This window comes from Passer domesticus, chromosome 18, assembly GCF_036417665.1.
Source record: "Passer domesticus isolate bPasDom1 chromosome 18, bPasDom1.hap1, whole genome shotgun sequence".
Classification (NCBI taxonomy): Eukaryota; Metazoa; Chordata; class Aves; order Passeriformes; family Passeridae; genus Passer; species Passer domesticus.
The window spans coordinates 1723573-1736661 of NC_087491.1; the positions used below are offsets into that span (position 1 = coordinate 1723573).

At 53.0% G+C, this 13089-nt stretch overlaps 1 protein-coding gene and 1 long non-coding RNA gene across 2 annotated transcripts; both read right to left on the minus strand.

The window, feature by feature from the left end:
* Positions 1-3061: 3061 nt before the first annotated feature.
* On the minus strand, positions 3062-6973 carry LOC135283055 (uncharacterized). The gene is made up of 5 exons (XR_010348967.1): positions 6834-6973; positions 6090-6224; positions 5647-5806; positions 5370-5483; positions 3062-4945 (listed from the first exon to the last, which is right to left on the minus strand). It is a non-coding gene; the product is annotated as an uncharacterized LOC135283055 (long non-coding RNA).
* LOC135283054 (serine/threonine-protein kinase pim-1-like) lies at positions 6974-9216 on the minus strand. Its single transcript, XM_064393445.1, has 4 exons — positions 8983-9216; positions 8411-8777; positions 7586-7762; positions 6974-7338 (listed from the first exon to the last, which is right to left on the minus strand). Exons 2-4 carry the CDS (start codon positions 8664-8666, stop codon positions 7232-7234), a joined length of 540 nt encoding a protein of 179 aa, XP_064249515.1. The 5' UTR covers positions 8667-8777; positions 8983-9216; the 3' UTR covers positions 6974-7231.
* Positions 9217-13089: the final 3873 nt, after the last annotated feature.

A 13089-nucleotide genomic window follows, 5' to 3' on the forward strand; every position in this document is an offset into this window, starting at 1 on the left:
AAGTCTTGGAGTCCTGGGGCACAGCAGGGTCTGTGCCACCAAGGGCTGGGAGGAGACACCTCGTCCTGAGGCCCTGGGGCCTCCTGGCACAGCCCCAGCCAGGCTGGGCACTGTCAGCCCCTTGTCCTGCCCTCAGCATCCCCCCCTAGCCCACATCCCAGTGGCCTCAAGGATCTGCTGGAAGGAGTCCCTGGGGAACCTTGCTCAGCAATGGCCCTGGGGGCTCCTGAATGCTCCCAGGGACTGCAGGTTTTTCAAAGGACTTTGGGTTTTGCTTTTGGCTTGGAGTCTCTGAGAGGTTTGTGCAATCATGGCTTCCAATTATCTGCTGTAATTAGTCCCTGGAGAGGCTTTGTCATTAACAATACTCAGTGGGGCTCATTAATGCTTCAAGGTACTTCAGTTTTTTGAAGGTACTTGTTGTTTTCCTTTTGATACAAACTCTGTGAGAGGTTTGTGCAATCATGGCCCCAGTTATCTGCTTTTAGGAGTCCCTTGAGATCTTTGTACTGACACTCAGTGGGGATCAGTAATGCTTTGAGACACTCCAGGTGTTTAAGGTACTTTGGATATTCCTTTCCCCAATGAGTCTCTGAGAGGTTTTTGTGCCATCCTGGCCTCCAGTTCTCTCCTCCAAGGAGTCCATGAGGAGCCTGTGTTGGGGATGGGCCTCAGTGGGACCCATTCTTTCTTTGAGAAACTTTAGGTGTTTCCTCTGACTTGGACTCCTGGAAAGGTTTGTGCAATCTCCTCTGAGGCCCTGAGGTTCCAGGGCTCAGCTCCAAATGCACCACAGGGCTCATTAGGATCAAGCAAGTCCTGACAAACCATGGCTCTGCCTTGACTTACCTCCACTCTAGTGCAGTTCATTAGGAGGTTTCCTTTTACAGTTATGGAGAAATATTTCAAAGATCTGCTAGGAAATATGTGTTCCTACTTTAAAGGGTGTCTCTTATTGCTGTTCTTGTTACACAAGAGGTGATTGCAGCATTCAGTGACTGATATTGATCCAGCAGGAACTCTCTTAAGGAGCTCTGGCCTGCTCAGAGAATCTGTGCCTTGAGGTCTGACGCAGTGTGGACAACCTTGCTCCACATTCCCCAAGCCCATTTTTCTCTCCTCACTCAACTGGGACCAGCTTTGCTTGGAGACCCGGCTGCACACAGCCAAAGAGGATATTGCCTTCTTTAATTTTTGAAGCAATCTAAAACTCCTGAGTTTCCCCGTTGAAAACAGACATCCTCCTCAAGTGTGTGCCAGCCCAAGCTGTCACCAAGGCCACTGCAGACCTGCCCTGGGCCAGCTGTTAGGGTGGATCATCATCCCAACCTGCACTGGGCCATTGCAAGGGACTGTTGCCATGGACACTGCAGTGACCCCACTGCTGGGTTTGGGTGCCATGGCAACCCTCATCAGTTCAGGTTTCCTTGGAAACCACCCCAAGGAGCCATTTCTGCAGCCAGGTTCCATGGCCACTTGCCTGCAGAGCTGTTGCTGTCCTTGGTGTCGGAACCCAGGACATCTCTCTGGATGCACTGGATGTCTCAAAGCCCTGGCAGGGGCTCGGAGACCCTGGCAGGAAGCCAAAGACACCTGGAAATTCGATCTTAATTCATGGAGCAAATTGCCAACCTGATATGAAGAATTACAGGTCACAAAAGTTTAAGTGGCACAGTAGTAGGAATCACAGGGTGAAGGAAAAAAAAATTAGAGCAGTGTACAGGGGGGTTTTGTATGTTGTACAGCGGGGTTTGGAATTCTATACATGGGGATCAGGGGTTCTAAGATGGAGGGATTTGGGCGTGCCCTGTCCTTCTTTCTTCTCCTTGGCATCCATGTTCAGGATGATGTTGCCACGTGTGGATTGGTTCATGGTGAAGGTACACTTGCCAACAAGGGTGAAGAGTATTGGAAATAGAAGGTACATATCTAATACGTAGTTTTCACTATGAAAGAAACAACCGCCCCGTGGGCGGGAGAGAGTGCCCTTGGCTGTCTTGCTGATCAGACCTCGGCTGGACAGACAGAAAAACTTTGTAGATAAGAAACAATAAACTCAACTGAAGACCGAAGAAGCAAGAGTCCAGACTCCTTCTTCGAAAGCACTGCCTGCCCAGAACCACCTTTTCCCGTGCTGGGGCAGAGACAAGTAACAGCCGACCCCGGCACTCGGCTGCCACGGCAACCCTCAGGACAAAGCAGTGCCGGGGCTGTTCCAGGGACAATTGCAGTGACACTCGTTGGTGCCACCAGGTGCCATGGCAAGGACCATGGGGACCCATTCCTTAGTTTGGTGCCATGGCAACCAATGCCCGGAGCCATTGTGATGGTTGGTGGCCATGGAATCCTGCCCTGGGCCTCTTTCTCAGGGCTGGTGTCACTGCCCAGAGCCAGAGGGGATCCCTGGCTGGGGGCTTGTGCCATGGCCACCTGCCCTGTGCCGTGCTGGCCGCTCAGGCACCAGGAACCAGCAGCAAAGGGCACTGCCAGGGCCAAAGGCCAGGTCAGCCAGACAGAAAGGGGCAGTGCTGGCACTGTTTCCATGGCAGCCCTCACTGGGGGTGACACCTGGGTCACCTGTCCTGGCAGCTGCCATGGAAAGCCCTGGCAGGGACTGAGGGCACAGACACTGGCACTGAGACACTGCTGGGCCGGGTGCCGAGCACAGGGCTGAGCACGCAGAGATGGTTTTGTTCTTGCTGAGCTGCAACAGAGCCAAGGCCTGTCCTGCTCCTCCTCCAGCCACGCTGGGCAGGGGCTGGGGCTGTGGGGAGCTTGGCAGGGGACACAGCCAGGACAGGTGACCCCAACTGACCCCGGGGATACCCCAGACCACAGGACATCATGCTCAGTGTATGAAGTGCGGGGAACAAGGAGGAAGGGGGGAATTTTGGAGTGACAGTTTTTGCCTTGACAGGTAATTCTTACGCAAGAGGGGGCCCTGTTTCACCAGTGGGCAGGGTCAGTACCAAAGACACAGACACCAACTTAAGGAATCCTGTAATTTATATAATTCACAGCTGCAAAGAATTACAAAAGGATAAGCTTAGCAAAGCACATAATCATTAGAAAAGAATTACAAAAGAAGCTCAGCAATCCATCCAGTCATTACTACCAAAGATTGCCTGCAGTGATTAAAGAAAGATCCACCACCAGTTACCCTCAGACTTTACCATCCCCCAGATCCACACATCAGCTGGGGCAGACAAGGACGGCAGAGCCATTCCCAGACACTGGGAATTCCTGCAGATGCTTCCACCTTTGCAGGCAACCAGGCTCCAAGCCCACTGTGAGAGGACACAGCTTTTATACCGTCAAACAAACAAGCTGACATCACTGCTAGGGTGGGAACATCTGGTTTCATTCTCCTGATTGGTTTCTCCCAAAGCCTGGCCAGGGCTCAAGGAGGAATCAAGGGAGCTGACTTTGATCCTTCAGCCCCAAACAAGGCCAGATGTCAGATTTCATGGCCTTGTCTGGCTTGCAAATACAAAAACATCAATACATGTTTTACTAATGAGTGGCTACATCTATCACAGTGCTAATGACCATGCATATTTCATCAGTGAGCAGATACAGAGATAACCTTTGGTTGGAAGGTTCATCCAGAAGTCACCTTTGGCTCAGGGCCTGCTGTCCAGGCCTTGGCACTTCAGGGACAGGGTTTAGTGCTGGGCTTGGCAATGCTGGGTGACCGGCTGGACTGGATGAGCTCAGAGGTCTTTTCCAACAGAAAGGATGCTGTGATTCCATTATTATATCTGCTGCATTCAGCTAGGTCTATTTGAGCAGCATTACTTTGCTCCAAAAGTGTTCAGCTCCTGTGGCCTATGGCTGCTGCTCCTTCAGCTCCTGGTGCTAAGCTGCTCATGCTGAACGAGATGACTCGGAGAGATGAGTACAGTCCATGCAATTTCTTCTGGGACAGAGAGGAGAGGGTGTGGAAACAGGAGCATTGTTTGCTGTGGCCTCCTCTCTGCCCTTCACACCTTTCAGCGCTTTGAACCAGCCAAGGGGTTTTTCCAAGAGTGCAATGGAGCAGCTGTTCCTGCTCCCGGCTCTGGCTCTCTCCAGTCTCTGACCTGGCCTGGTTTTGTCCCTCTTGCTGTGCCCTCTGTTCCCCCAGGGCTCAGTGGCTTCTGCCCAGGACTGTAGGACTGGCACAGATCCAGTGGTTGAGACCCTCCTTGCTGTGGCCTTGGAGCTGCCTGGACACAGCAGCCTTTTCCATCTGGAAGCTTCCCATGGACAGGGAGTCCCCAGCTCCATTCCTTGCACAACCTCCAGGAGCCCAGGGCTGCCATCTCAAGTCCCTGCTGGCACTGGGGGCTCCCAGGTGCCTCAGGCTGCTGTGACACTGCTGCACACAGGAGGGAAGAGTGGCAGGGGCTGTGCTGAAAGTCAGCTCCATGTGCTGCTGCTGCGGGGCCATTTGTCCAGCCATGCCCCAGAGTCAGGGATCAGATCCAGGCCCTGCTGCTGCTCACTCGGGATCAGCCCCAATCTGGGTGTTGCTGTCAGGGCCAGCAGGAGTGGTGGCTGGAGCAGCAGGTGCTGACAGTGCCCCAAGCCCCGGGGCTGGAGGGGTCCCTGGGCTGGGCTGGGAGGGAGCTGCCCCTTGTTCTCCCTCTGCCCCAAGCAAAGCTGGGCCAGGCACAAGTGGGGCAGCACAGCCACCAGGGAGCCTGCGAGTCTCTTCCAGCCCTGGCTGCTCAGAGTTTGGGCCTTGGAGCCTCAGGTGGCCAAAGGCAGCTGCTCCTGGTCCCTCTGTGTGCCTGTGTTCAGCAGTGCTGCTCCATCAGTCTGTGCCCAGCAGTGGGGAAAAGCCTCAGCCCTGCAGGGCCAGGAGCTGCCGGGCTCTGCCTGAGCAGCCCAGCCAGCGGGAAGGGAGCTGCTCCACACGGGAACCAGGAGCAAAGGACATTCCTTTTACAGGACATGTTTTCTATTTAAAGGAAAAAAAAAAGAGAAAGAAAAAAAAAGATTGGTAAAATTCTAAAAGATAAAAATAAAATCCAAGTGTTAGTGAAAAAACTTCTGTAACTTTGCATTAAGACGTAAAGGATCTATTTAAAAAGAGATCTCAGTTTTTTGCTTTGTGAATGTGCTGATGGCATGGATCCATCTTACTGACCTCAGCAGCCTTTTAAAAGATTTTGGGCTTTGTTCCCAATATTGTTATTTTAAATTGTGGTCGAAGCAAGAGGAAATTTGCTGTGTGCCTTTCCAGCTCCAAGGAGGACTGGGAATAAAAACTGTGTCAAACCCCAAATCCTTTAGAAGATGACCTTCCTTCTCCCTCTGTTAATGAGCTGCACATTCCCTTTGAAACTGTCAGGGATTTCTTAAAGACACAAAGTCCCACTTACAGCTCTTTGCTCTGGTTTGGAAGTGCAGCAGGGCAATTCTCCATCCAGCAGCTCCAGACTGCACTGCCTCAGGAACACGGCCCACTTGCCACGTTTGGCCCACTCGTGGCACTTCTAGAGGACGAGGAAAAAGTCAAAAAGGAATGAAGAGTGGGACAGATGAAACATCCTGTGGACATCCAGGCGTTCAGCTGGGACTGTGGAGAGTTTGGGTCCTTGCCAATTGGATGTGTGTCCCCAACTACAATCTCTTGGCTTACAGGAGAGTCTCACTCACCTGCCAAAGCAGAAAGCTCAGGTGCTGTGCTCGGAACGGGCTCGTCTGATGCAAAGCTGTCAGAGCAATGTGAGGGCAGAGCCAGCCCAGCAGTGCCCAGGGCTGAGCCCAGCAGAGCCCTGGCAGAGCCCAGAGAAACTTCAGCACCAGCAGAGCCCAGCTGCAAGGAGAGAAAGCAGAAACTGCCCGTCAGCTGATGGCTCCTGTCCCCTTGTCCCAGCTGGCAATGGTGCCCAGGCCATGCTGGCTGTGCCCAGAGCTGTGCCCAGAGCTGCCCATCAGTGCTGACTTTGGCAGCAGGGCAGGAGGGCAGGACATGTGCCCAGCCTGCAGCCAGCCATGCCACATCCAGCCCTCAGCAGCTGCCCAGAGCAGGATGCTCCTGTGCTCACTGCCATCTCCCAAAACTCTGATCCCACTATGCCAAGCAGACAGGGACCCACCTCTCGCCATCCACGGCTGGAAGAAAAGCCGGTCCCAAACGATGTCCTCAGCCTGCTCCAAGGGCACGGCCCATCCATGCCACAGCTGGTCCCAAGCACTTCCCGATCCAGACTGGACTAACCAGAATGCTTCCTCTAGGAAAACAAACAACAAATTATTGAAAAGAGGTTAGAGACAAAAAGGGAAAAGAAGAAGAAAGGTCAAAACTCTTATCTCTGTCAGGGCCTTGAGGAAGGCCCAACCCCTGCATGCCAGGGAAAAACACACCCATGGGTGAGGGAAGTCCACACTTTCTCCCTTCCCCCTGCACTGCCCCCCACAATAACGGTGATCCCAAAGCAAAACAAGGGCAGTGGAGTAGCCCAAGCCCTTCCTTGCCTGCACAGCAAAGCAGCCCCTGCACAGGTTCTGGAGTCCCACCCCTGCTCCCACCACAGGGGTTTGTTTGTGTCGGGCTGGCTGCCCCAACCCCAGCCCCAGCCCAGGGCACGGTGGGTGCTGGGGGCTGTTGGCAGGGCCAGGAGCCCACTCCCATTTCATACCCACCCCAGACCATTCCACCAGCCCTGCCAAAAAGCCGACTGAAGAATTAGTTGCATCTGCCCCAGCAAAGGGGGAACCTTTGCTTCCCAGCCAGGCTGGGCAATGCCCAAATCTGGGAGCATTTCCCCAGGTGTGGACTCATCTGCAAATTCCCTGTGGAGTTTGGCTTTGAAGAAGGTGCCAAAATCAAAGTGCATCACCTTCAACTGCTGGTGACCAGGCTGAGGACAAGGTTGTCATCCTTCATGTCATCCTTGATGTCATCCTCGCTGTCTCCTGCAGCAGCAGCCCCACCTGGTACAGCTTCTCTGGGGGCTCCTTCTCCTTCCCTGGGCTCAGACCAGGCTGTCAGGGCTCTGCCCAGGGCCCCAGCTGTCAGGGAACCAGGACAAGCAAAACCTGCTTGGATGGCAGCCACCAGGGCTGGGCAGAGCAGCTCAGCTCCAGCACAAGGGCTGCATGTTCCCATCCCATGACCCTGGTGCAGTGGTGCAGTGACACGGGCTGGGTTCCTTTGCTTCTCATTGCCAAGGCATGTGTGCAGCTGTAACTTACCAGGGCCCTGGATCAAAGTGTGCCTGTGGCTCTCTCCCTTCTTCTAGGGCAGATGAATATCCTGCATCCAAGAATGACAGAACACCTCTTCTAATGAGGGTCTGTCCAAGGAGTGCATGGATAAACACCGCCTGATCAGATTTTGGCATTCTGGGGAGAGAAACCAGAAACTGCCGGTCAGCTGGAGAAGGCTCCAGTCTGCTTTGCTCCACTATTCCCTGCCCAGGCCATGCTGGATGTGCTCAGAGCTGGGCCTGAACTTTCCCATCAATTCTTGGTTTTGGAGGAGAGCAGGACATGTGCCACCTCCTCAGCAGCTGCCAGAGCGGGACGCTCCCGAGCCCGCTGCTGTCTCACAGCACTGGTATTGCACCCGTGCCCAGAGAAGAGGATTCACCTGGAGAGAGCCGCTGTGGCAGCGAGAGCTGGCCCCAGCTGAAGTTCCAGCCCCTCCTGAAAGGCATCTTCCCACAGACCATCTCGTGCAGCAGGATGCCCAGGGACCAGATGGTAGCTGGCTCGCCATGGTACCAGCCAAAGCGGGTCCATTCCGGGGGGCTGTATGATGGTGTTCCTGTGGAATACAGATGGAGTTCATCAGGGGGATGCTGCTGCTCCCAGAGCCTGGCCCCAGCATCCCTGGACATGCAGGGGCTGCATCAGTGGCACACAGGGGTACCACTGTCCTCTCACCAGCATCTGGGACTGGTGTACAAACTTTGGGTTGGAAAAGAAGCCACTGCTGTTGGAAGAGGGCAGTGGAAGCCCTGGCTAGGCCTGACCATGACACGCAAAGGAAAAACCCACTGCGTGATGGGGAAAAACCATGCCCTCATTCTCCCTGCCTGCATTGCCCCAAACATATTATGAAGCCAAGGCAAACAGGGTGAGTGGAGCAGTCCAAGCCCTTCCTCTTGCCTGCACAGCAAACTGGCTGGGGCACAGGTTCCAGCCTCCCTCTCTGCTACCCCCACCCATGGCTGTTTTTGTCAGGCTGGCTGCCCCAGCCCAGCCCCAGTCCTGGGCAGAGTGGTGGGCAAATCAAGCCAGCAGGGCTGGAAGATGGCTCCCCACCCAGCCCTGCTCTAAAGCAACTCAGCTGCAGATTCAGTCCCCTGAGTGGCAGCAAAAGGGAGAATCCCCGCTGCCACACCCAGCTTGGGCTGTGAGATGTTGGGCCGTGAGATGCCAGGAGCGGGAGCACAGCCCTGTGTAGGCTCACCTGCAAAGTGAGTGTACGCTGTGTCTTGCAGGTAGGTGCCACAGCCAAAGTCAATCAGCTTTGCCTGCCCAATGGCCAGGTCAACCAGGATGTTCTCTGGTTTGATATCGCGGTGCAGGACCCCGCAGCTGGTGCAGTGCCGCACGGCCTCCAGCACCTGGCGGAACAGCTGCCGCGCCACCTCCTCGCGCAGGAACCCCCGTGCCCGAATGAAATGCAGGAGGTCCTGAGAGTGCTCCGGGCGCTCCAGCACCATCACAATGTCGCTGGGGAGCTCAAGCCACTCCAGCAGCTGGACCACACCGGGGAAGCCATCGGACACCTTTGCCAGCAGCACAACCTCCAGGGGAGCGCTGGTGCCGTCGGGCTGCGGGAGGAGCACGATGCCGTCAGTGGGGGCTGATGCCGGGCCAGGGCTGGGCAACCCCTCAGCCAGCCCGGGATGCTCTGCACCCTGCGCTGGCCCCATGCCCGCTGGCCCTCGGGACGTCCTGGCGGCTTCCACCATGCCGGGGCTCGGCTCATCCCCGCTCGGCACAGCCCGGCTTCTCCCGCTGTCCCGGCTCACTCACCAGCTCGCTCCAGTGCCGGATGCGGTTCCGTGGCACCCTTTTGATGGCCACCTGCAAGCCAAGGGGAGCAGCGGGCTGGGCTCAACGCCCGCCCTGCCCAGCCCCATCCTCCTCCTCCTGCGCCCTGCTCCTCCTCCGCCCGCCGCCGGCCCCGCCGCTCACCGGGGCGCCGTTCGAGAGCCGCGTCGCCGAGCAGACGCTGCCGAATCCGCCGCGCCCCAGCAGGGAACCCAGGCGGTACCGCTCCTGCAGGGCCTCCTGCGCCTTCCCTGCGGGCGGGACGCGGCTGTCAGCGCTCGGCCCGGGGCCAGCAACGGCCCCCGAGCGCCCCTCACCCGCCCCGGCCCGGCCTTCCCCCGGCGTTCACTCTTTGGAATGGGACAGCGGCGGCTCCGGGCCGGGGGCCGCGCTGCCGAGCGGCGGAGCTCAGGCCGGGGAAGCCGCAGCGGAGGCGGCGGGAGAGACAACGCCGCCTGTGTCCTCCGCGGGCCCCGGGAGGAGCCGGGGCCGGGGCCAGGACTGGACCTTGCGTCGGGACCGGGACCGGGGTCGGGGTCGGGCCAGGCGGAGCCAAAAGCCGGCGATGCCGCCCCAGCGCCCTTGGGCGCCCTTCCTTCCTTCCGGGAGGAGGTGAGATATTTCCCTTCAGCCATGGGCTGTGGCAGCTCTCCTAGAACACTCCGGCACTGGTGGGAAGTGAGGGGCAAAATCAGAGAGAACATCACAAGAGTAAGCCAAGGCATTTTCTGCCACTGAACCAAACTTCTCTGCCTCCTTCTGTACCTACTGCCTAAGATTCTGAGGGAAAAAATGTATAAATAAAAAACTGTGCTAAGCAACGTGATCTCCAGCTGATGATGAAAATGTCTGAGATGCTTCAAAGCTACAGAAAAAGAAACATGACAATTTAAAACAAGATATACAAGGAATATGGAGTGATTCAGAAGTCTCTTGTAAATTAAAGGTCTCACTCTTCTGAATAGATGACTTTCATTAATATTTTCCCTGCATGATTTTAAAATGAATGAATCAGCCTATTAAGATCAAAGAAGGGAAAGGAGGAACTGTGTGCTTAATTTTCTCTGCTATCTACTCAGTTTTTAATCCAGTGCAGAAAACAAAATCTTCACAAAACCTACTTGAGACACACACCTTTAGAAACACTATGTTTTGAATTAGTAGACAATATTCTATTATTAGACAACACCGTGTTTTGAATTTTTAAATTTTTTTAAACTTTTGACTTAAAATTTTAGCAGAAATGGTTTCAATAACTGAATAAACGAAATTTTAACTCATTCCTAAAAGCTATTGTCTTGCATAAATAGACAAAAAATATTTTAAAAGGATGTTAGTATTTGGGCTCCCTAAAACTCCCCTTTTAATGAAAATTTCAAAGGTCTTCAGTAGAGTCTATCCACAGAACAGAGTCAAGCAGTTCCAGTATCTGCTTTTCCCTCCATTTGTGGAAATAGATACCTGGGGACAGCTTCTGTCAAGAGAAATAAACCTCACCAGCCAGATAAAAGTGGGCAAGCAGGAAGCACATTAGAAGCAGCATCTTGCACTGTGAAAGGAAAGTGCTAAGAGCTGATCCTCACTTTCTGTGGCAGATTATATGCCTGTAAATGAGTATTTGATTAATAGCACCTGATCTCCAGAGAACCTGTCTGGACAATATGATTGCAGGTTTGGATTTTTTTTGGGGGGGTTTGTTTTTGTGGTTTTTTTTTTTTTTTCCTTTCTTTCTAGCAGCATTATTTTCTGTTTTAAAGGAAAAAGAAACAGCTTTCTGCATTGGCAGAGCCTGGACTGCTCTTGTGAAGAAGTCTGGCATCATTGCATTGAAGCAGTAGTTTCATTTGTGAGCGCTTGCACTGCAGGAGCTCTTGCTCCTCCAGCCAGACTCAACCAGCCTGGATGGGCACCTGCTGCCTGGAGCCTCGCTGGCTGCTGGTACACTGCTCTGGGAATTCTGGGGTGCTCAGCATGCAGGCAGGCCACAGCAAAAATTTCTGAACAGCCAGCAGTGTTTAAATGGGAAGAAAATCTCATACCACAGTGCACATGGTGAAAGAGCTGTCCATGTCCCAGTCAGTTGTGCAGCCACTTTCAATTTGGCACCTTTGGAATACAAAGCTGTGGAAATGACATAACAAGGAATTTTGAATCACAGCCTTTGTGTGCCACTGGCAGTTTTTGGAGGAATCCTTTCTGCCTGCTGCAGTTTGAGCTGCTGAGGCTCTGTGCTCTGAGCCAAGGCAGAGTGCCTCCTGATGCCCCACTGCGGGAGCCCCACCAGCAGCTGCTGCTCCAGCTCAGCAGGACACTGCCTGTGCAGCTTGTTCTGGAGTTTCTGAGTGATTGATTCAGAACCCCACTGCAGTCTTCTTGGAACACAGGAGCTCATTTTATAGCACATAATAGATCTAAGAAATGGGCTGTTGGGAACATTTTAAACTAAAGGGGTTTGCAATGTTGTGAACAGTACCACATGATGTATTTTAAAACCATGTCTGGTTTAAGTTTTCTCTCAGTCGTTTGGAAAAAGCTCCTGATGTCTAGGCAATGAATAGTGAAGTCAGATGACCAAGAGCAACCTTCTCTATTGCTGAAATGAACCAGAAATTATATAATATATGACTAGTCAAGGTGTCTGGTCTTCAAACTGGTACCAGCAAGAATTATTCTTGTCCCTTTGGGGGTTAGATAACATCATAGCTGAGATTTTTAAATCTATCCCCTGCTCATCCCTCCCTGCAATTTATGCTGCTCTGGTTTTCTGTCTAGAGCCTTCTGAGCAGAGTCCAGCTCACTGAGCATTAGTCAGTTACTGTCATTCCTGGCTCTCTGGGCTGTGTTTTATCTTGAAATGCATGTGAAAAAGGAGATAGTGTGAGCTAACCTATACTTATCAAGGCTGACAAAGCAAGAGGAAATTCTGTTGAAGGAGGACATGGAAATTTAGCATGTAGATGACAGGCAGAAGATACATTAAATTCCCAGGGTTGTGTGGCCAGTGATGTCTCTCTTTCTCTGACAGATCTCCATTTGTTATTTTGCTTGTTGCCCTTTTGACAACAATTTGCTTCTTCATTTTGGTCATTCTCAGGCCTCCTGATGACAGGCACATGAGAAGAGGAGTGCAGAATATTTTTCTTAGCCTCTCTGGACTCCTGGGCACTTTTCAAGGAGGAAAAAGTAATGACAATTCAGCTATTCTTTTTCATTTTATTTTTTTTCCCTTCTGAAAGTGCTGCTTGAACACTGTGAGGAGGAAAAGCAAGCCCCTTGTTTTAATTTCACACACTCACATGTGTGCACACAGACACACACACCAACCCTCCCAGAAGCAGGAGAGTTATGCCTGCAGGGCTCAGGCTGAGCTGAAGAACAAACTGTTTTAATGAATATTTTGATCAATCTTGCCAAGTTGATTTAGAGTGTGAGTACAGTCTGGGAATTATTCTCATTAGTAGTGAACTTCATGTTAGAGGAACATGGAGTGGTGAGCTCATTAGCAGCAGCCTGCCTGTGTCTGAAGGCACACACGGTGACAGCATGACACGAGTGACGAGAGACAGGGGCTGTGCTGCTGCGTGTTAAAAATATCCCTTGCAGGGCAGCTCTGAAATATCAATTTTACTAACACAGTTCTTACAATCAGTTACCAAGAATTAATAGACGAGTGAGTTGAGTTGAAAGCATTTCCCTGAAAGGAGATCTGCTGGCTTCTTTGGCGAGGAGTGAAACAAATACTGCAACATCTGCCTTGGATTAGCAGCTTGTTTGCCTCAAAAAAAGGAGCATGCAGCAGATGTGTTGCACAGGAAATCACAGCCATTTCTCTTTACTGAGCAGAAGCGTACACAGAACTGCCAGGCTGGCTTTGCCTGTGACACAAACAGCTAGCAAAACAGCGCTGCAAAGGAATAAATGAACAAAACCAAGGGCAGCAGTAGGAGCAGAGATGAAGCAGGCAGAGCTGTGATGCCACGATGGGCTGGCAGCAGCCTCACCTGCCCCTGACTGCAGCCACAGCACGGCAGCAGCTCCAAGGAGCCTGCAGGGGCCAGGGCAGAGCAAGCTGCCAGCTGAAAACACCCC

What these genes read in the sequence shown, in the direction of transcription:
- LOC135283054 (XM_064393445.1), bottom strand. Translation starts at nt 8,666, where the DNA reads ATGGTGCTGGAGCGCCCGGAGCACTCTCAGGACCTCCTGCATTTCATT. An exon ending in AGCGTACACTCACTTTGCAG is followed by an intron (nt 7,763 to 8,410) that starts GTGAGCCTACAC and finishes TGTATTCCACAG; the next exon opens with GAACACCATCATACAGCCCC. An exon ending in GCCACAGCGGCTCTCTCCAG is followed by an intron (nt 7,339 to 7,585) that starts GTGAATCCTCTT and finishes TTCTCTCCCCAG; the next exon opens with AATGCCAAAATCTGATCAGG.